Here is a 21,788-nt window from a genome sequence, read left to right on the forward strand (position 1 = left end):
CTACATCATTGTATGATCTCGGGACCAACAAGATGTACTGATAACAAGAGCTGTTACTGGTGCTGACGGGTGCTGGACAGAACATCGACTCATCTCGTCCACCATCAGAATGAAGATTCAGCCCAAAAGGAAACACCAAAATCAGAGCACTATTAGAAATTTAATGTTGACATCCTTCAAGACATCAGCCATGTACAGAAGTTCCAACAAAATCTTCAAGAACAACTGCCTCAACAAATCCCACCATCTGTAGTAGAACACTGGAATCAATTGAAGAATGGTATCATCACATCCTGCAAAGAAAGAACTGGGTTCAAGACAAAAAAAAATCAGGATTGGTTTGATGATAACAACAAACTACTCCAACAACTCATCGATGAAAGAGAAAAGCTTTCATTACCTTACAATATGACCAACAATCGGCTACCAAAAGGAAACACTATCAGGAATGCAAGGCTGCAGTCCAGAAGAGCATCTGAAACCTGAAAAACCAATGGTGGAGGAAGAAAGCTCAGGAAATCCAACAACTAGCAGACGCCAATGACACTCGAGGCTTTTTCAATGCAACTAAAGCTATTTTTGGCCCATCCACGCAAAGTCAAGCCCCTCTCAAAAGCAAAGATGGTTCAACCATCCTGAAGAGCAATGCTGACATCAATTCTAGATGGAGGGAGCACTTTGAAGATCTTCTAAATCAAACTGTCTCATTTGACAGGAATGTGATTAACAACATTCCAAAACAGCCCGTTGACGACTCCCTAAGCAAAATACCAACACTTGAAGAAGTCAAGGAAGCCATCAAAACCTTGAAAAACAACAAGGCCGCTGGACTCGATGGAATACCAGCTGAGGTCTACAAAATTGGAGGTAAGCCGCTTCATTATCAACTGTATCAACTTCTCATCAAGATCTGGATAAATGAAGACGTACCAGCAGACTTTAGAGACTCAGCAATTGTTACCATCCACAAAAGGAAAGGCGATCAATCCGAATGCGGAAATTATCATGGAATTTCCGTTAGCCACAGCAGGAAAGATCCTCACCCACATTCTGAACAACCGGCTCAAGCCTTTAGCTGAGAAGATCCTTCCGGAGACACAAGCCGGTTTTAAACCATCACGTGGAGCAATCGACATGATCTTCACAATGCGACAACTACAAGAAAAATGTTGTGAACAACTTCAACCTTTGTACATGGCATTCATCGACCTCCCCAAAGCCTTTGACTCGGGATCAAGGGAACTCCTATGGGATGTCCTATCCACTTATGGATGTCCTGAAAAGTACATTCGAATCCTGAGACTCCTCCATAATGGCATGCTTGCCACAGTCGTGGTCAGCAACAGTAACTGTGAGTCTTTTCAAGTTAGATCAGGAGTAAAACAGGGATGCGTGATTGCCCCAACTTTGTTCACCATCTTCATTGCGACAATCATCCACATTATCAAGGACAACCTACCCCCAGGAATCGAAATTGTCTACAGAACAGATGACAGACTTTTCAATCTTGCCCGTCTCAAATCCAAAACGAAGACATCCACAAGTTCCCTCATCGAGTTCCAATATGCAGATGACAACAGTGTTGCAGCTCCTTCAGAAAACCACCTACAACAGATTCTGACTGCCTTCAACCGTGCATACACGAAATTTGGACTTATCATCAATTCCAAGAAGACTCAGATCATCTACCAATCTTCACCAATTGAGACAAATCGGATAGAACCATCACTTCAACTTGGCGAAACAACCCTGGAAGACATGGACCACTTTCCGTATCTTGGAAGTCACCTCTCCTCCAATGTCGACCTTAATGACAAGATCCAACATCGTCTTAAATGCACTGGAACAGCTTTTGGACGTCTCCGAACAAGAGTCTTTCATGATCGTGACATCCAAACAGACACCAAATTGTTAGTGTACAAAGCAGTGGTAATCCCAACACTCCTGTATGCATCAGAAACCTGGGCAACATACCAACGACATCTGAAGGCACTTGAAAAGTTCCATCAACGCTGTCTTCGAAACATCTTAAATATCAGCTGGGAAGATAGAAGAACCCAACATCAGTGTGCTAAATGAAGCAAAAACAATAAGCATTGACGCCTACGTCATCAAGAACCAACTAAGATGGAACGGTCATGTTGTTCGGATGAAAGACGAACATCTGTCGAAACAAATCTTCTACTCCCAGCTGAAAGAAGGCAAACGTCAAAGAGGAGGACAACAGAAGAGATTCAAAGACATCTTAAAAGCCAACATGAAGAAATGTAACATCAACATCAACAATTGGGAAACCAATGCCAAGGACAGGAAACTCTGGCAAGCCATCATCCGAGAAGAAACAGCAAATTTCGAAGCCAACAGATGTGCAGAATTAGAAGAAAAGAGAAGAAAATGGAAAGAGAGGCATCAACAACCAAAGCCCAATCTGCCATCTGGAACTAGCTGCCCTGAATGTGGAAGAACTTTCAAAGCCAAGATTGGACTCAAAAGCCACTTGAGAGCCCATAAGTAGATCAACAGAACGAAGACCATCATCCTCGACCTTGAGGGATAGCCACCACCACGACGATTACAAAATGACATCCCCACCCCCCCACTTTTGAAACTGTGCCTTTGTGTGTCTCATCTCATTCTGATGACTGGAATGTAATATTTTGCACTCTTCTGTGTTTGATCTCATCTGATATACATCCACTCATTTCTACATCCGTCTATGTCATCCTTAAGTTTACTAGTATTCTCCTCTAGTTTGCAATAATTCCGAGTGTTCTGCCATTTCCACCATTGGAAATCTGTCCTTTTATATGCAAACCATTAAGAAAAGTAGTAGTCCCAGTCCTGCTCACTAAGAGATTTCAAAGCACTAGTTCTTTCATATCACTTAGCCAATTTTCCATCCAAGCTGCTACTGTCCATTTTATTCCATTCAATCTTACAGCAAAAAAAATGCCATTTGCTCTAGATTTCCAGCATCTACAGAATCTCTGTGTCTCCTTAATGGCAAACCTACTATGAGGTACTTTGTTAATGCCATTTTAAAGTCCACATAGATGGTATCAATTGTGACAAAAAAACATGATGTGGTTCTGTTGTTTAAGATGTTGTAACATTGAAGACATAAGTTGGCCTTGAAAGGTTAAGGACAGAATTAGACAATTAGACTATAATCATGATACAAGGTGTTCTACAGACTACTAAATAGTGAAAAAAAAGTAAGGAAAATCTGTAGAGAAGTTACAGAGGTGATTGGAATAACATTGGGGAAAAGATAAAGAAGAGGTGCAGTTTCTGAAGTATGTAGGGGAAGCTTGATTAATATGTTATCAGCGCAACAAATTAAGTCTAATTACTGGGTTTGGTTCTCAGCAATGAGACAGGGTGAGTGGACTATGTAACAATGGCGAACACCTAGGAACAGCAATGAGCAATGCCATTTTGTAATGGATAATGGAGAAGAGAAAAAAGTCAATCTTAAGAAAATTTTGTAGATGGAGGACAACTAGTTTCAATAGGGAAGAAATGAACCAGCCATGACAAAGCCTTTGGGCCAAAGCTGTTCACAATAAACAACTTAGCTCAGTGAACATAGCATTGACAGGTCTGCTGATGAATCAAAGTAAATGGCAATGTCAGTAGTGATGAGGATGCAAAGAGACTTCAAAAGGTTATAGAAGAACAGAGTGGACAAGTAAGAAAAATAATGTCAGGTTATTTGCTGAGAAATGCCACAGATCTTGAAATGGAGAGATTAGAAATGTTGACATCTGAAGTGGTGAGGTATATATATGTCACTGAAAATTACCATACTGATGTAACAGCCAATTAGGGAGGCATCTGGTACATTGTCCTTTATTGCAAGAGGCAAAGGTTTCTTCAAATTTCTTCTTGAAGACATAGTGCTGGCCAGTGAGGGACCTTTTTGTCAATTGCTCAACATTTTCCTTCCATATTTACTTGTATACTTGGAACCCACGCTAGTGTTTGCCTTGTAATGCCTTCAAATGTGATATTGCTTGAAAACTGCAGTAAAGTGGGGAATCTGTCAGCTAGCAGAGTTACTAGAAAAACAGAGAACACAGATGTTGACCATTTGACAAAATTACAATTCACTGCCCAAAATATTATTGCTTTATTTTGCTGCCTTAGATGACAGTATTGACAGCTGACACAGCACATTTGTATGATTATTTTAAAACTGGCAGGATAAAAACACATACAGTGTGGACATTTGGATCACAGTCCACTTAACAGTCATGTGCCTGGGGAATTATTGGTGCATTATAACTGAGGTAGTGGTGAGAACATGGTGGGAAAAAGGGCTTGGTTGATAGTTAAAATTAATAGCCATAAAGAATCAATAGCATAGCTAAATTAATTGGATTACATTGCTTTATTTCCTCAAAAATTACGTTGTGGAAAGGCACTAGGCGTTCACGACTTATTAAAGTTGTAAAGTCAACAACATATTTCATCTATTCTAACAGATAACTACAAAGTTATTTGGAAGAAATTGGTGCACCATATAGTTTAGTGCAACTTTACAAAACTTTGATTAGGCCATAGCTGAAGAATCGTGTACATCTCTGGCTGACAGTATAAGTTAGAGCATTATGGACTAAGTGCTAGAAATTGATACTTGCATGAGGATTTTGATTTGAAATGTTAGCTGTCCAATTCCCACCACAGATGCTGTTGACCCACTGAGTTCCTCCAGCAGATTATTTTTTTTTGGCTGAAGGATGCTTGATGGTGGGCATGGATGTGATGGGCTGAATGGCCTTCTTTGTGCTCTATGATTCTAGGAATATGACTCAATAAGGAATGTCAGGAGCATGTGGACTGCTCCACCTAGTCTTCATAGTACTACTTCAAAAGTATTTAAAACCTGAAATCACGCAGAACAAGTTAATGTACTTGATTGGTACTCCATCCCCCATACTACATGTTTATTCCCTCCACCGGTGGCATACTAATGTTGTGGTATATATCATCTGTAGGATTTATTGAGGCAACTTAGAAAGTCTTCCATAAAAACACTGACCTAATACATAACTGCTCCAATTAGACACAGAAGGACACTAACCATATTTTAACACCAAAATTCTTATGTGATCCACCAGTCTGTCTTAGAAATAGATTACCATTCCTTCACTATGCTGGATTAAAAGTGTAAAACAGTCTGGATAACAATGTTGTGGGAGATCCTTTACTATCAATGTCTTCACAAAAACAATTAGGGACGGAAATTCTATCTTTTCAATAGAGAGCTGAGAAATGGAGATACAGATAAAAGTTTAGAGATAATGGCGAGATGAAATTTGAACATGCATAAATTGACCCCAGAGAGTAAGCTAATGCTATTGAGGAACAATATTGAGAGCAGAATGGGGTCAAGGTTAAACTCCTGGAAGCCTTGGCTGGAATGAGAAAGCACTGGTGATAACTGTGAGATTACACTTGCCAGAATAGGATGAAATGGCTCGGTCTTATTTTATTTGCAAAAGCTGTGAGTGACCTAACAAGGATCTGCATAATTATAAAACTGTTTCCACTTGAAGTAAAAAGAAAACCTGGAAGCCATTGAAATAATATGGTCACTAAGAAATAAATGGAGCAGATTGATGTTAATCTGAAGCTAGTTACTAATAGAAATCACTAATGTACTTAATAGGAGAATAGGTAATCACACTAAGGAAAAAGATATGGAGCATTATTCTGGAAGACAAGGAAATCACGTACAGCATTAATAACTGACGAGCCGAGTTTGGAGCATGAATAAGTATTGCTGTGATACAGGGGCATAGAGTATTCCCCTGAAGATCTGAATTCCTATTGTGATGCTTAGGAGATTATGCAATAAATGCAAAACAGCCTGTGATTACTTTACCAATCCCACCCATTTAGTGGTTGGCCAAAAGCAATGATTGCAGGTTTTTTGTTAGATTTGATCATTGTTCTGCAGCAACAAATAAATCTATCCTCCAGATGCTCCAGCATGTACACACTCTTCAGGAAGTGTAATGCCCATGATTAAGTGCTATTCATACTTTCTTCTTGTTGCAAGAGTCTGCAAATAACTACATTAACTTTCATTTCATTCTTCTAAACTAGCTGGCTGCTTCAACTAATGTTGTTCCCTTAATTTCATTTCATGTGAATACGAGAAGTTTTAATTTTAAACTAATAACAATTTTTTAGTGTTGGCCAATAACAGTTAAGCAGTGTGTTGTCTATCTTGCCCAATTTACTTTTCCATTACTTTCAATAGAACAAAAAGCAATTGACAATCCTTGTTGATTTAGTTATCTTTTGTGATTAAGAATTAAAATTACCTTAATTGTGTTTTCAAACCTGAATTATTTCATATAGATTAAATATTAGGACTTTGAGATAATTCTTCTTAATATTGCCTCATTATAGGAAGGACATGGGAGCTTTAGAAGGGGTGCAGAGGAGATTTACCTAGATGTTGCCTAGATTAGATGGCATGACTCACAAGAAAAATATTGAGCTCGGACTCTTTTCTTTGGAGCAAAGGAGGACGAGAGATGACTTGAGAGGTGTACAGGATAGTAAGAGGTATAGATTGAGTGGACAGCTAGCAACCTTTTCTCAGGGCAGAAATGGCAAATAGGAGATGACATAATTTGAAGGTGATTGGGGGGGGAAGTACAAGTGGGATGTCAGAGGCAGTTTTTTTTACACTGAGAGTGGTGAGTGCATTGAATCCACTACCAGGGTTGGTGGCAGAGGAAGGGACAATTAAGACACTCTTAATTAGCACATAGGTGAAAGAAAAATGAAGGGCTATGTGCAAGAGAAGTGTTAGAATGATCTTGGAGTAGATTAAAAGGCTGACATAACACCAAGGGCTGAAGGGCCTGCACTGTACCAAATTACTTTATTCTCTTTTTGCACTACTTATGGATTTTTTATACTTCTTATTGTAACTTATATTAATTTCTTTGTTTATGTATTGCACTGTACTACAACCACAAATCAACAGATTTCACAACCTATGTCACTGATAATAAACCTGATTCTGATCCTGTGTTGTACTGTTCTATATTGGCGGTATTAGACAGAACTTGCAAAAGTTGAATACAGCAGGTTATTTGCTGACAAATTGGTATATAGTAGTCATAGTCATAGCATTACTTTATTGATCCCAGGGGAAATTGGTTAAATTGGTTATAAATTGATATAGTCGGGGGAGGAGGCTTTTAAAAGTAAAATAACAAGAATTCAAGGTCTGTCATGTTCCTGTAGAGTGAAGGATAAGACTGGTAGGGTTAGGGAACCCTGGATGATGAGGGATATTGAGGCTCTGGTAAGGGGAAAAAAGGATGCACGTTCAGATATATCAGCTGAGAATAAGTGAATCCCTGGATGAGTGTACAGGATACAAAAGTATATTTAAGTAGGAAATCAGAATGGCAAAATGGGAGCATGAGATTGCATTGACAGAAGGAATAATGAAGAATCCAAAGAGATGTTATAAGATGTTAAGGGAAAAACAGTAAAATGGGAAAGAACAAGCCCCCTCAAAGACTAAAGTAAGCGTCTATGTGTGGAGCCATAAAAGAGGAATAAGATCCTCAATGAATATTTCACCTTTCTTTTAACTCTGGATAAAAACATGAAGATTTCAGAATGTGAGATAGTTAATCAAGGATAGTACACATCACAGCAGAGGAGATGCTGGATTTTTTAAAGTGTATCAAGTTAAATCTCCAGGGACTGATCAGGTCTTAGAGTACCACAGCACAGAAGAAGGCCCTTTGGCCTATCTAGTTCATGCCAGCCTTGTCTCCTGCCTAGTCTCATCTACCTGCACCTAGACCATAGCCCTCCATACCCTTCTCATCCATATATCTATCCAATCCGGTCCTAAAAGATGAATTTGAACCTCATAATTTTGATGGCAGCTCATTCCACTCTCACACCACCTTCTGAGTGAAGAAGATCCCCGTCAGATTCCTCTTAAATATTTCACCTTTCACCCTAAACCTATGACCTCTACTCTAGTCTCAACCAACCTTATGTCCCTCATAATCTTGTATATGTTTATAAGATTGCCCCTAATTCTCCTGTGATAAATGGAGTAAAGTCCTAACCTTTTCAACCTTTCCCTATATAACTCAATTCAACCTCATTAACATCTTATACAACTTCAACATTGCAGTACTCAATGCCCTGATTTATGAAGGGCAATTTGCTAAGAGTTCTCTTTACTGCCCTATCTACCTGGGATGCCGCTTTCAAGGAATTATGAATTAGTATTCCCAAGTTCCTTTGTTCTACCACACACTATGGAGCCCCGTCATTCACTGTGTAGGTCTTACCCTGGTTTGTTCTCCCAGAGTGCAACATCTCACACTTGTCTACTTTAAATTCCATCTGCCATTTTTCAGCCCTATTGCCCAGCTGGTTGAGGTGAGGATGCAAGCTTTGATAGCTGTCCTTAGTGTGCACTAAGCCACCAATCTTGGTGTCACTTGCTGATCCGGTTTACCACATTATCATCTAAGTCATTAATAAACATATATGTAAAAGAACAAAAGAGCCAGCACTGATCCCTGCAGCTCAGTACTAATCACAGGCCTCCAGTCAGAGAGACAACCATATATTACCACTCTCTGGCTTCTCCCATTGTCAATGTTGAATCCAAATGATTACTTCATTCTGAATGCCAAGTGACTTAACCTTGTGGACCAGTTTCTCAAGTGAGACTTTGTGAAAAATCTTGCAAAAGTCTATGTAGACAACATCCACGACCTTCCCTTCACCAGCCTCCTTGGTAACCTCCTCAAAACGATATCAAAGGTATATTCAAAAACACCGTTGGAAGCTTGAGAACAAATTGAATGAGCCTTGGCTAATATATATATGTATCATTGTTAACAAGAGGTGATGTGCCAGAAGGCAGGAGGGGGCCAATGTTATTTAATAAGGGCTGCGAAGAAAAACTGGGGAACTATAGACCACTAAGCTTAACATCTAGGTAGGTGAGTGACTAGAGGAGATTCTCAGGTATAAGACATGTGCGCATTTTAAGGATGAGTTAATTAGGAATAATCAGCATTGCTTTGTGTGTGGGAGATCAGGTCTCATGAATTTGATTTAAGTGTTTTGAAGGTGGTGGGGGGGGGGGGAATGTGGAGATACATCTCTACCGAAGGAGATGTAAGGCACTCCTTCCCTCCACTAGCCTGCTGGTCACCGTTGACCAAGGTGTAGCACCAGCTTAGCCCTCAACCATAGGAGCAGGTGATGGATGATCGTATGAGCAGCTCAAGTCCTGGTTATGCGGCCACTGACACCAGGCAGACAATCTCTAAAGAGTATTGATAATGGCTGAGGTCACTCGTCTTGTAAAGATATTGCCCAGAAGGTAGCAATGGCAAACCCTTTCTGTAGAAAAAATTGGCAAAAACAATCATGGTCATAGATCATGGTTGCCTATGTCATATGACATGGCACATCACAAACAAACTAACGACTCAAGGTCATTGAAGGCAAGGCAGTAGTCTATACAAACTTCAGTAAGGCCTTTAATAAAGTTCCACACAATAGGTTGCTTTGAAAAGTTACATCTCCCTGGAATCCTGGGAAAGCAGGCTAACTGGATACAAAATTGGCATGATGATAGGAAGCAGAGTGGAAGGATGCTTTTAGTACTGGAAACCAGTGACTAGTAACATGCTTCAGGGGTCGGTGCCAGGCCCATTTCTATTTGTCACCTGTATCAATGATTTGGATGACAACGTAGAAGACATGGTTGGTAAGTTTTCAGGTTACAGTGAAACTCAATTTCTGTCTCTTTGGCTTCTCGCCTATTCAGCTTCACTTTCCAATCCCATGTATTGATATGAAAATGATCCCCTCTTTCAAGCTTCAAAGCAATGTTACAGTTCTTCACCATTAGTCCTACCAGCATCACTTAATGCTGTCCTATACCCAACTCCGAATGTGTCTTTATTTCAAATCTTCAGTATCATGTATTCTTAACATTATAGTATCATGGAATTGTATGGCACATGAACAGTTACTATGGCCCAATTTACACATGGAAACCATGATGCCTATCTACCGAATCCCATTTGCTCACATTAGGCCTGTCTCCCATCCTTTGCCATCCTAGTACCCTCCAAATATGTATATATGTTTAAATGCTGTAATTATATCTACATCTACAACTTCACTTGGAACTCACTTCATATATAACTACCACATACCATGTGGAAAAACTTACCCCTCAGATCTTCTTTAAATTTCTCCCCTCTTACCCTTAAACCTATGTATTCTGTAAAAAGACTCAAATTCCCTACCCTAACCATGCCTCTTAGTGTTTTACAAAACTTCATAAGGTCATCTCTCAGCCTCCTACATTCTAATGAGAATAAAACCAGCCAGCATTTCTCTTTGGGTGTTTCACTGGATATATATTATAACTAACAGCACCATAAAACAAACTCTGTCACTATGTTCTTTCATTATATTAGATTTTTTTTTTGCAAAGTTCAATATTATCCATCAGTACCATTCTTGCAATGTTTGCTTCCTTGGAAATTACAGTGCCATAGAATCAGCAAGTCACAAGCATGAAACCAGGTCATTCGAGTTCATGTTTCCATTGAGCTTCCATTTGTGTAGTTAGCACACATTTAAGCATTGCCACAGAGTTTCATTAACATCTTTATTACACACATGCTCACCTGTAGATCTGCAGCCATTTTATGACAGCAGTTTGTTTTGTATAATATGGAAAGCCTCACATTTGAATCTTTGCCCATTGATGGCTTCTCGAGTGGCAAGTGGAGAAATGAGGTACTTTCTCCATCAGTCCTTAATTAACAGTTTGCAGTCAAAAACTCATACAGATTTAGCAATACTTCACTTTTACAAGTAACAACAGCATCAACAGTTTCAACAGATGCCTGCAGTTTGAAACTTACCTTGCATCAAGGAATCGAGATCTGAGGATCATCACTGCTTCACATGTACTCTGCTTTAGCTGCATCTGAATAGAGCTGAATTTGCGGTGGATAATAGAAACCATGCGCTCAATCTCCTTTGGTGAAATGGGTCTGGTCCGACTTTGTTCACGAAGCAAGTTCATGACGTGTGTGGTGAATTCACTACATGCCTACCCACAGAACAATCCAAGATTAGAAGATGCATTAACAAGGAACTCATCAGATAGAATTCATAAATGGATGGTAATAATGAGATTTGTGTTATTTCTATATCAGTAAATGAAGCTTTCTGCTCCTATAGACAACATGCTACAAAGTTCTCATGCAATACTCCACAACTTCAGAAAAAAAAATTGGATCATGTGGTTCTCCAAGTGCCTTTTGAGTCTGGTAATGGAAAAAGTTGTAAGTACTTGAGTTCAGGTCAGGCACAGATTTGCTGTGGATGGGTCAGATTTTCATTTTATACACAAGCAGATCCTTATGAGGACCTTAGATGAAGGAATTTGTATTGTATTGTTTGAATAATTAGAGTGTAATTTGTAAAATGTGACTATTTTACACTTTAAAGAAAAACTAACTTACACTATGGCATTTGTGGCTTTATAACATTTATCAATATCTTGTTAAGCATTATTAAGTTAAATGTTATTATGAATGAGCCTCTGAAGTACATAGTTTAGATTGTCAAGCTGTCAGCCACCAGGTAAAAACATTGGACACTACTTAAGGACAATTATGGAGTGTAAGCAAAGTTTCTCTCATTCATTATTGTCCAGCTATGCCAGATTCATTAACACGTAGAGGCTTATGTTCTGTAAATATCTCTCTAGAAAAAATTCACTTGGCTCTAACATTTGGTTTTTGTTATGATTAAATCATGCTTTACAAAGGTTAAATATAAACTTGTAAGGCAATCCACTAATGTTTGTCACTCAAACAACCCGAATGCTTCATTTCATGTTTGAATTGATTTTACTACTGGTGAAAGGATTTATTTGCTGAACACAAATACAAAATTTCAAAAGAAGTAAAGCCAATGTACTATGAGCTATTACTCCTTTCCAATGTTTGGTTATATGGATCACACCTGCTCATATTTCTCCAGCTCTGAGTGGTAAATCTGTCGGATTTGTGCAAGTTTGGCTCTGTAGTCAGAGTGCTCGATGGAATTGTCATTTGGTGATCCACCAGATGCCGCTGCTGCCGCTGCTGCTGCAGCTGAACCTCCACCCTTTTCAGGACCAGATACTCCTTCTGCCAAAAGCATGTTATCCAGTCTCATCAACTGTGGATCTGGAGGCTCCTCTTCTTGGACACCCCGAATACTCAGCACTGTGTAGAGCAAAAGAGATTGTTATTGACTTTGCAATGGAAACATCAATAAAAAAATGTGCCAAGAAATAAAACCATACATTTGCCATAATCAACAGGTGTTAAAATGATATAGCACATTGCCATCCAGTAAAGCAGTTGGAATTGAAGAATGATACATGTACCATTTAACTAATCACAAGACATACAGTCAAAGAGATGTTTTAGTGGTAGAAAATCCTTTAAAAATGTACAAGCTTCTTTTTAAGTGGCCTTCTCACATATGGTCAGAAGCACTGCCTGTTGTAAAACATATCAAATAGAGATTAGGATTAAAAATTCCAGAGATTGGGATTTAGCAATGGAACTACAGATTTATCATCTAAGGTTAACAAATAACTTCACAATGAATCTGTAGTATGCTATTGATATTTAACATTTCAGTGCATTAAAATTTTATATTATTCAAGATCTATATCAAAATTAAACTACACTATTGAATTTTAACAAAGGCTTGTAAAATAATGAAGAGCAATTCTAACAGCATCAATAATCAATTAAAAGATCCTCAGCAATGATTCCCAACTAACTGATTGCGTACTGAAAGCCCTGCATTTTTCAGTTAGGTTTCAAGTGATATTGGCAATCAATGCAACACAGAAAAATTAACAATGTACTGAAGCATATTCTGTAAACATACTTTTGTATAGTACTATTAGCTTCCATGCTGATTTGTACACTTATTAGGTTATGTTCCCTAACACTCCCAAACACTTGGTGTCTACTACAAATAATAATAAAGGCAACTGGATTACCAATCCTTCACCTTTTCTTTTCCGCCTCACACCATCCTAACTTGGAAACGTATCACCATCACTATGTTATTACTGAATATGGATCCTGAAACTGACAGAAAGAATGCAGAGGTTCAAGAAGGTACCTCATCATGGTTTTCTCAAGTCCAATTAAGTAAGGTAATAAATAAATGCTGGCTTTTCTGCCATATTTAGATCTCAAATATCTAAAATCTTAAATCAAGCAAAATAAACTCTTAAGATATGAGAGAAGAGTTCGCAATGGGTGACTGGGAGAACACTTTTTTGAAATATATGGCAGTAGCTGGTGTTTAAAGAAATAATGCATACATACACTGCAAAAGAATACATTCCTGAAAGGCACTAAAACCCCAAAAGGAAAATCAAATCATCTGTGGCTGACACTAAAAATTAAAGAGAGTATCATGTCAAAAAAAGAGACTTAGAAAGTTGCCAGAAATAGCAGCTAGCCTAAGGATTAAAAACACAAACACGAGAAAATCTGCAGATGCTGGAAATTCAAGCAACACACACAAAATGCTGGTGGAACGCAGCAGGGCAGGCAGCATCTATGGGAAGAAGTACAGTCGACGCTTTGAATCAAGACCCTTTATCAGGACTAACTGAAAGAAGAGATAGTAGGAGATTTGAAAGTGGGAGGGGGAGAGGGAGATCCGAAATGATAGGAGAAGACCGGAGGGGGAGGGATGAAGCTATTTTTGCCAATCAACTTTCCAGCTCTTAGCTTCATCTTTCCCCCTCCTGTCTTCTCCTAGCACTTCGGATCTCCTCCTCCCCCTCCCACTTTCAAATCTCTTACTATCTCCTTTCAGTTAGTCCTGATGAAGGGTCTCAGCCCGAAACGTCAACTGTACTTCTTCCCATAGATACTGCCTGGCCTGCTGCGTTCCTCCAGCATTTTGTGTGGGTAGCCTAAGGATTAGAAACTTTTTGGAACTTGGCAGAGGAGGACCATGAAATTGAAGGCAAGATGTATGTAGATTGATGAGAAACATAAAACTGGATTGTAGGATATTTTATAGGTACATAAAAAGGAAATGATTAGTGAAGACAAATGTGGGCCTCTTCCAAACAGAGACAGCACAGTTTATAATGAGAACTGAAGAACTAGCAGAATAATTTACCTCATGGATAAAATTTGCTTGATATGTTAGAGAATGAAAGGTTGAGCAGGAATGATGAACTGAAGGAACTAAGTTAAAAAATAACACGAGGCAAGTTGATGAGCTTCAAAGTTGATAAATCCGAAAGACCTGATGATCCATATCCCGAGTTTTGAAATAGATAATTTTACCTTCAGGGTTTTTGTATATTCTGAAATTGTTTCAGTGGATTTGAAGATGCCATGATAAAGAAAGGAGGAAGAGAAAGGGATAAGCAGGCAAAACCACTCTTGTTGACTGAATCATAGGTGGTGATGAGTCAGTGTACAGGAGCGGATTGAATGACCTGTCCTGGATCCAAAATACAGAAACCAGCATCCATCAACTCTATACTTCTCATTGCATCCGTATAACACAAAGAAGGAAATCTTTGCGTTATAGATTTGTAAATCTATAATGCAAAGATTAATAAGAATTCCATTCTGAAATGTTACCATGACTTGGAGGAAAATATGTAATAGTATTGGAAAATGCTGAGACTGAGGGTCAACATTGATCAAGGCAGAGCAGGCTCAAAGTCATCATGGTCTAGACCTGCTCCTCTTTCTAAGATACTAAAAATGAATAGCAGGTTTTTTTTTCAAGATGGCGGCGCAGTGAAAGGTCTGTTTTGCTGAGCTCAGCACTGCAACACTGATAATTTCGTATATAAACATATCCGTTTCAACTTTTTTTTAATATGCCCAAGTGTCAGATTTAATAACATGAACATTGATTTTTTTTTTGAGCTGTTTCAACACCATGCCATTGAAAAGTACTAAAAAGGCAGCCAAGATGGACTGCACAGAGCGCTCGCCCGGGGCTGAGGAGCTAGCTGCTGCTAGCTATGCTAACACGTTGGACCCTGCTTTTTAACAAGTAATTCAGGAAGTTACGGAGAACATATCCAAAATGATGGACGAGAAGCTGGGTCCACTCTCTCTAACACTCCAGAACCACATACTGGAGCTTAAAAATCTCGATACAAGAACGAACAAGGCCGAGGGCCGAGTCTCCACGGTTGAGACTGTAGCCGATCAGGCCCAAAGCTGCATCCAGGCGCTAGAAAAGCAAGTTCAAAGCCTGTCTGACCATATTGATGATCTTGAGAATAGAGGTAGGAGGAAGAATATACAGATCATCAACCTACCTGAAGGTACAGAAGGCAGCCAGCCAGCGAAGTTTTTTGAGGGTTGGCTGCTTAATTTCCTTGATTTGGAAACCACGGCTGGACGCATTAAAGTGGAAAGAACTCATCGTACGCTGGCTCCAAAACCGGGCCCACACCAACGTCCTTGACCTGTCCTTGTGCAGTTTCATAATTTCGGTGTTAAACAAAGAGTGATAGAGGCTTCGAGACGCCGTGGGACTGATGCCTAGGCTTTAATATATGAGGGATCCAGGCTTATGTTTTTTCAAGATTTTTCGGCAGCCATTATTCGGAAGTGCAAGGAATTCGACCAGGTAAAGAAGCGGCTGAGAGAATCCGAAATCCAGTACTTTATGCTGTAACCAGCGACGCTGAAAATCACCTACAACGGGACCACCAAGATTTCTGATCCTCCTGACAAAGCTAAAACTTTTGTAGACACGTTGGGCTAAAGAATGTATATACTGTGTAGCCCTGGTTATGGACGATAACATGCTCGATGGTCGCTTTATTTCACCTTTTCATTACTTGACAGCAAGATATCTTATAGGATGGGTAATATATTTGTTTTGATTAATATAGTTTCATTATTTGTTTAAATTAGCGGTGCTGCTCCAGCCTGAAGGAGCTTAAACATGATGGTAACAAATCGGTGGATTGATAAATTATGCCGTTTTCATTTTTGACTATGTTAAATGCCATATTGGCAGTGGGGCAGAATATGGGGTGCTAGAAGGTTCAGATATCCCCTTTAAGAGTGGGGTAAAGTCCTCTTGTTCAGCGCTGTTGGCGCTTTTTTTTTGTGTATGTGTTTTTTTTTAATTCACTTATTGCTGTTCAACTGATCTTAAGTCAAGTTTCTTCTCCTCCGGAGTCAAATGATTATTATGATCAGTAATATATTAAAATTGTGTACTTGGAACATTAAGGGGCTCACTTCTCGGCCTTTTGGCTAAGATCATTCATAAATCAATCAATAAATAAATAAATAGTTAAAAAAGGGACATTAAGGGGCGTTATTCACCAATCAACAGGAAAAAAATCCTACTAAACCTGAAAAAGGAAAGGGTGACATAGCCTTTTTGCAGGAGACACATTTAAATAATAAAGAGCATCTAAAACTGCAATAGAGTGGATTTGATCGTCTATTTTTCATCTTTTAATACCAGGAGTGGGGGGGGGGGCCTTATTCAAAAGGTTCAAAGGAACATCTAAACAAGCCTGATGCATTTTGGAAACAAGTCTGATGAAGTTAAAGCAGAACATTTTGGCCACAATGAGCAAAGGTATGTTTGGAGAAAAAAAGGGTGCAGAATTTCATGAAAAGAACACCTTTCCAACTGTTAAGTACAGGGGTGGATTGATCAGGCTTTGGGCTTGTGTTGCAGCCAGTGGCACAGGGAACATTTCACTGGTAGAGGGAAGAATGAATTCAATTAAATACCAGCAAATTCTGGAAGCAAACATCACACTGTCTGTAAAAAAAAAGCTGAAGATGAAAAGAGGATGGCTTCTGCAACAGGATGATGATCCTAAGCACACCTCAAAATCCACAATGGACTACCTCAAGAGGCGCAAACTGAAGGTTTTGCCATGGCCCTCACAGTCCCCTGACCTAAACATCATCGAGAATCTGTGGCTAGACCTCAAAAGAGCAGTACATGCAAGACGGCCCAAGAATCTCACAGAACTAGAAGCCTTTTGCAAGGAAGAATGGGTGAAAATCCCCCAAACAAAAACTGAAAGACTGTGAGCTGGCTACAGAAAGCGTTTATAAGCTGTGGTATTTGCCAAAGGGGGTGTTACCAAGTACTTGACCATGCAGGGTGCCCAAACTTTTGCTTCGGGCCCTTTTCCTTTTTTGTTATTTTGAAACTGTAAAAGATGGAAATAAAAAAAGTTTTCTTGCTTAAAATATTACTTTATTATTTAATTTACTTTACTTTATTGTCACCAAACAATTGATACTAGAGCGTACAATCATCACAGCGATATCTGATTCTGTGCTTCGTGCTCCCTGGAGTACAAATCAATAGTAAATATTAAAAATTTAAATTATAAATCATAAATAGAAAACAGAAAAGGGCAAGTAAGGTAGTGCAAAAAAACCGAGAGGCAGGTTAGGATATTTGGAGGGTATGGCCCAGATCCGGGTCAGGATCCGTTCAGCAGCCTTATCACAGTTGGAAAGAAGCTGTTCCCAAATCTGGCCATACGAGTCTTTAAGATCCTGAGCCTTCTCCGGAGGGAAGAGGGATGAAAAGTGTGCTGGCTGGGTGGGTCGTGTCCTTGATTATCCTGGCAGCACTGCTCCAACAGCGTGCGGTGTGAAGTGAGTCCAAGGATGGAAGATTCGTTTGTGTGATGTACTGGGTCGTGTTCACGATCTTCCGCAGCTTCTTCCGGTCTTGGCCAGGGCAACTTCCATACCAGGTTGTAATGCACTCTAGAAAAATGCTTTCTACGGTGCATCTATAAAAAATAGTGAGGCCAAATTTCTTTAGCTTTCTCAAGAAGTATAGGTGCTGGTGGGCCTTCTTGGCAGTGGACTCTGCTTGGTTGGACCAAGTCAGGTCATTTGTGATATTGACCCTGAGGAACTTAAACCTGTTGCTTCGGTAGGCGAATCACAAAGCATTGAGGTTGACCGGTTGGCTGCGGTTGATGTGTGCCATAACCAATCGCTCGAAGCACTTCATAGCAATTGATGTCAGAGCCACAGGTTGATAGTCATTCAGGCATGCCACCTTGCTCTTCTTCGGCACCAGGATTATCGTTGCCTTCTTAAAACACGAGGGAATCTTAGACTGAAGCAAGGAGCAGTTGAAGATGTCAGCAAACACTTCAGCTAGCTCGCTTGCACAGCCCCGGAGAACCCGTCCCGGGATGCCATCTGGGCCCCTCGCCTTCCTTGGATTTATCTCCAGGAAGGCCCTTCTTATGTCCTCCTCGGTGGTGATGAATCTCGATGCCACCAGGTCCGGTTCACGCAGAGGGAGCGGGACGCTCCTCTTCTGTTCAAATCTTGCGTAGAATACGTAAATTTCGTCAGGAAGAGAAGCGCCACAGTTATTGATATTCCCAGCTTTTTATTTGTGCCCAGTGATCTCATTTAGACCCTGCCATAGTCTACCGGCATCCCCCTGGTTAGCCTGGGCTTCTAACTTGGCGCCCTTAATGGCTTTCCAGAGTTCACGCCTGGATTCCGCGTAGCAACTGGTATCCCCGGACCTAAAAGCCGCAGCTCTAGCCTTCAAAAGGGATTTGACCTCATAATTCATCCAAGGTTTCTGGTTAGGGAATACCCGGATCGTCTTGCGAGACACACAGTCCTCCGTGCATTTCCAGACAAAGTCCGTGACAGCTGAGACATACTCATCGAGATTAGCTGCCAAGTCCTTGAATACTAACCAGTCCACCGATTCAAAGCAGTCACGGAGGACCTCATCCGTTTTCTCCATCCAATGCGACACCACTTTTGACACCGTGATCCCCTGCTTCAGTTTCTGTTTGTAAGCCGGGAGGAGGAGTACGGCCTGATGGTCCAATTTTCCGAAGTGAGGTCATGGGACGGAATGGTAGGCATCCTTGACTGCTATGTAGCGGTGGTCAAGTACATTCGGGCCTCTAGTGGGGCAGGAGACATGTTGGTATAACTTTGGCAGCGCCTTTCTGAGGTTGGCCTGGTTAAAGTCCCTGGCTGTAATGAGCAAAGCCTCCGGATACCTGGTCTCAAGTTCACTGATGTTGGCATACAGTATGTTCAGAGCACACTCCACGTCCGCCTGGGGTGGAATGTAGACCACTGTCAGTATGACCGAGGTGAATTCCCGTGGCATTTAGTAGGGACAACACTTCACCGACAGGTGTTCCAGGTCTAGGCTGCAGGAGCTTGTCAGCGCCACTGTATCCAAACCACCTCCCCTTGTCTTGCCCGAAGATGCCCTGCGGTCCATCCGATGGATCAAAAATCTCTCCCATCGGATGGCACAGTTGGGGGTAGCAGGGGAGAGCCAGGTCTAGGTGAAACAGAATACACAGCATTTCTCTGCAGTAGGTGAGTCTCCCTTTAAGATCATCCACCTTGTTCTCTATGGCTTGCACATTAGCTAGTAGGATGGTGGGCATAGGAACCCTGAAGCCCCTCAGCTTCAATCTGACCAGCAGCCCAGCTTTTTTCCCACTCTTCCTCGGTAAATAGTGCATCTTTCCAGGTTTCCATTGATGCAGTGTGTTGTTGGCAACTCTTTGAGGTTGGTGGATGCGTCCCGCGGGGATCGATCGGCTGGTCGCGTTGTCGGGCGCTCCGGGTCGGGCTGAGCAATGCTGAAACAAGTCTGTGAGCTGAGTCACAGTTGCAGAGGCCTCCACTCCAGTCAAGCCTCGGGCTTGATTTCAGAGGTCAGCAGCAGAGGCCTCACTTCCGGCAGCTGTGGATGGCCACCAATGGGGCTTTATGGTGGCCATTCCGGGGAAGTGTCTGGGGCGTCCGACATCACTTCTGTGTGATCGTCTGCTCCGGAGTGGTGCTGTTCGGAATGGGCTGTGTCTCTAAGCACTCCGGCATGGTAGCAGGCCACGGGTCTCCGGGAACGTGCTGGGCCTCGGACCAGGCCTCACTGGTTGGGTCCAGGTGCGGTCCAGAGTTGAAGAAGCAATTCTGGTGCGGTGATCTCCAGCTGGGTCAGTAGCTTCGCCAGGGTGTTGTTGGTCTTGCTAGATGTAGCAGATTGGAGGTTTAGAATGGTTTCTCGGGTATAGGATAGTGCAGAGGGTAGTTTGCTCGAGAGAGCACGCGCAGAGTCACCAGATACCGGCGCCATCTTGACCTTTTGAGAAACGTGTCATCTTTAACTTTATGCCTTTTGGAAATCAGGTTATCTTTTACTCGCTTAGCTATTCACAGAAACAGAAATTTTGACCGGGATACCCAAACTTTTGCATGCCACTGTATGTGGTGGTTGCTTAGGGATCACCTATGTGGAGCTCCAGATAGACTTGTTACACTGTGACATAGAAAGGTAGGGTGAATGAAGCATGGTTGACAAGAGAGGCAGAGTGTTTAGTTAATGGGAAGAAGGAAGCATAAGGTTTAGGAAGCAGTCAGGGCTCTTGAGAATTATAAGATAGCCAGGAAGAAGCTTAAGAAGGGAATTAGAAGAGCTAGAAGAAGCAAGTAGGATTAAGGAAAACCCCAAGTCATTCTACACGTATGTATGTGAACAACACAGGGGATCACTAAACTGAGGATAGGAATGCTCAGGGATAAATGGGGATATATGTGCCTGGATGCAAAGGAGTTAGGGTAGGTCCTAAATGAACAGTTGCTTCAACACTTTGTACCAGGGAGAGGGAACAATATGAGCTCAGCATAAAAGGATAATGTTCACATTAAGAAACAGATAGTGTTGGATCTTCTAAAAAATATTGGGATAGATAAGTCACTGGTCCCGGACAGGATATACCCCAGCTTACTCCAGGGAGTGAGGGAAGAGATTGTTCGGGTATTGATGATGATCTTTGCATCATGCCTGTGCTGTACCAGTCGTGTTCTTAGTGTAAATGGATGGTTTGGGTGGTTTGTGATAGACCAAAGGGCCCGTTTCCACTATCTCACTGTGACTCTAGTTACAGGTCTAGAGTGCTACACTCAAGCCAGTCAGTAGGAGGAAGAAATGTCTTCACTTACATCTCCATAAAGTGCAGTTCATCTGATTTCAAAATAATATTTTTAATCAGCTTAAGGTAAAGAGACAAAAAGATTAAGGGGTAGAGGAAGACAGATATGAAGGTAAGCTTCAGTGACCATAAAAATATATTAACCTTTTCCCAAATATGTGAAGAGAAAAACGTTAGTGAAGGTAAATAACCCCTACATTCAGAAATGAGGAAATTATAATTGAGAACAAAATCAGCCAAACTGATTTTTTTTGTGTTCTCCCTCAGATATGTTGGGAAACTAAAGTTACAGTGAGAAAATCAAGTAAATAAGTACAATGAAAAAATACTGTTAGGGGAACTCATAGGGCTGAAGGACCAACACCAGTTACATCTTCAATGTTGTCTCCTTGGTGTCAGGTTCAAGGATACCAGTGAATGACACAGAGTATCCTCAAAGGGAAGGGTGAGGGGCCTGATGAAAGCTCTTGGCCTGAAGTGTCAACTCTTTATTCTTTTCTATAGATGCTGCCTGACCTGCTGTGTTCCTTCAGCATTTTGTGTATGTTACTTAAGGCTACAAGCAGTATTTAGGCAGCAAAAGAAAGGGTTAAAAAGCAGAACATCAAATGTTTACTTTTTGGACTAAGTACAGAAATGTGGAGGAGAGAGCTGATGAATGCATGGGAGAGACATAATAATATAA

The 21,788-nt window shown here is 40.8% G+C and overlaps 1 protein-coding gene across 5 annotated transcripts in view; it reads right to left on the bottom strand.

The window, feature by feature from the left end:
• pbx4 (pre-B-cell leukemia transcription factor 4) overlaps positions 1-21,788 on the bottom strand; it is a 430,967-nt gene that overhangs the window by 74,582 nt on the left and 334,597 nt on the right. For all 5 annotated transcript variants that reach the window (XM_063035752.1, XM_063035754.1, XM_063035749.1 and 2 more), the window contains 2 exons: positions 12,073-12,317; positions 10,962-11,152 (listed from right to left, as the gene is read on the bottom strand). In XM_063035752.1, coding sequence (XP_062891822.1) covers positions 10,962-11,152; positions 12,073-12,317 — 436 coding nt within the window. The remainder of the gene's footprint in view (positions 1-10,961; positions 11,153-12,072; positions 12,318-21,788) is intronic.

Source organism: Mobula hypostoma, chromosome 29 (assembly GCF_963921235.1).
Source record: "Mobula hypostoma chromosome 29, sMobHyp1.1, whole genome shotgun sequence".
Classification (NCBI taxonomy): domain Eukaryota; kingdom Metazoa; phylum Chordata; class Chondrichthyes; order Myliobatiformes; family Myliobatidae; genus Mobula; species Mobula hypostoma.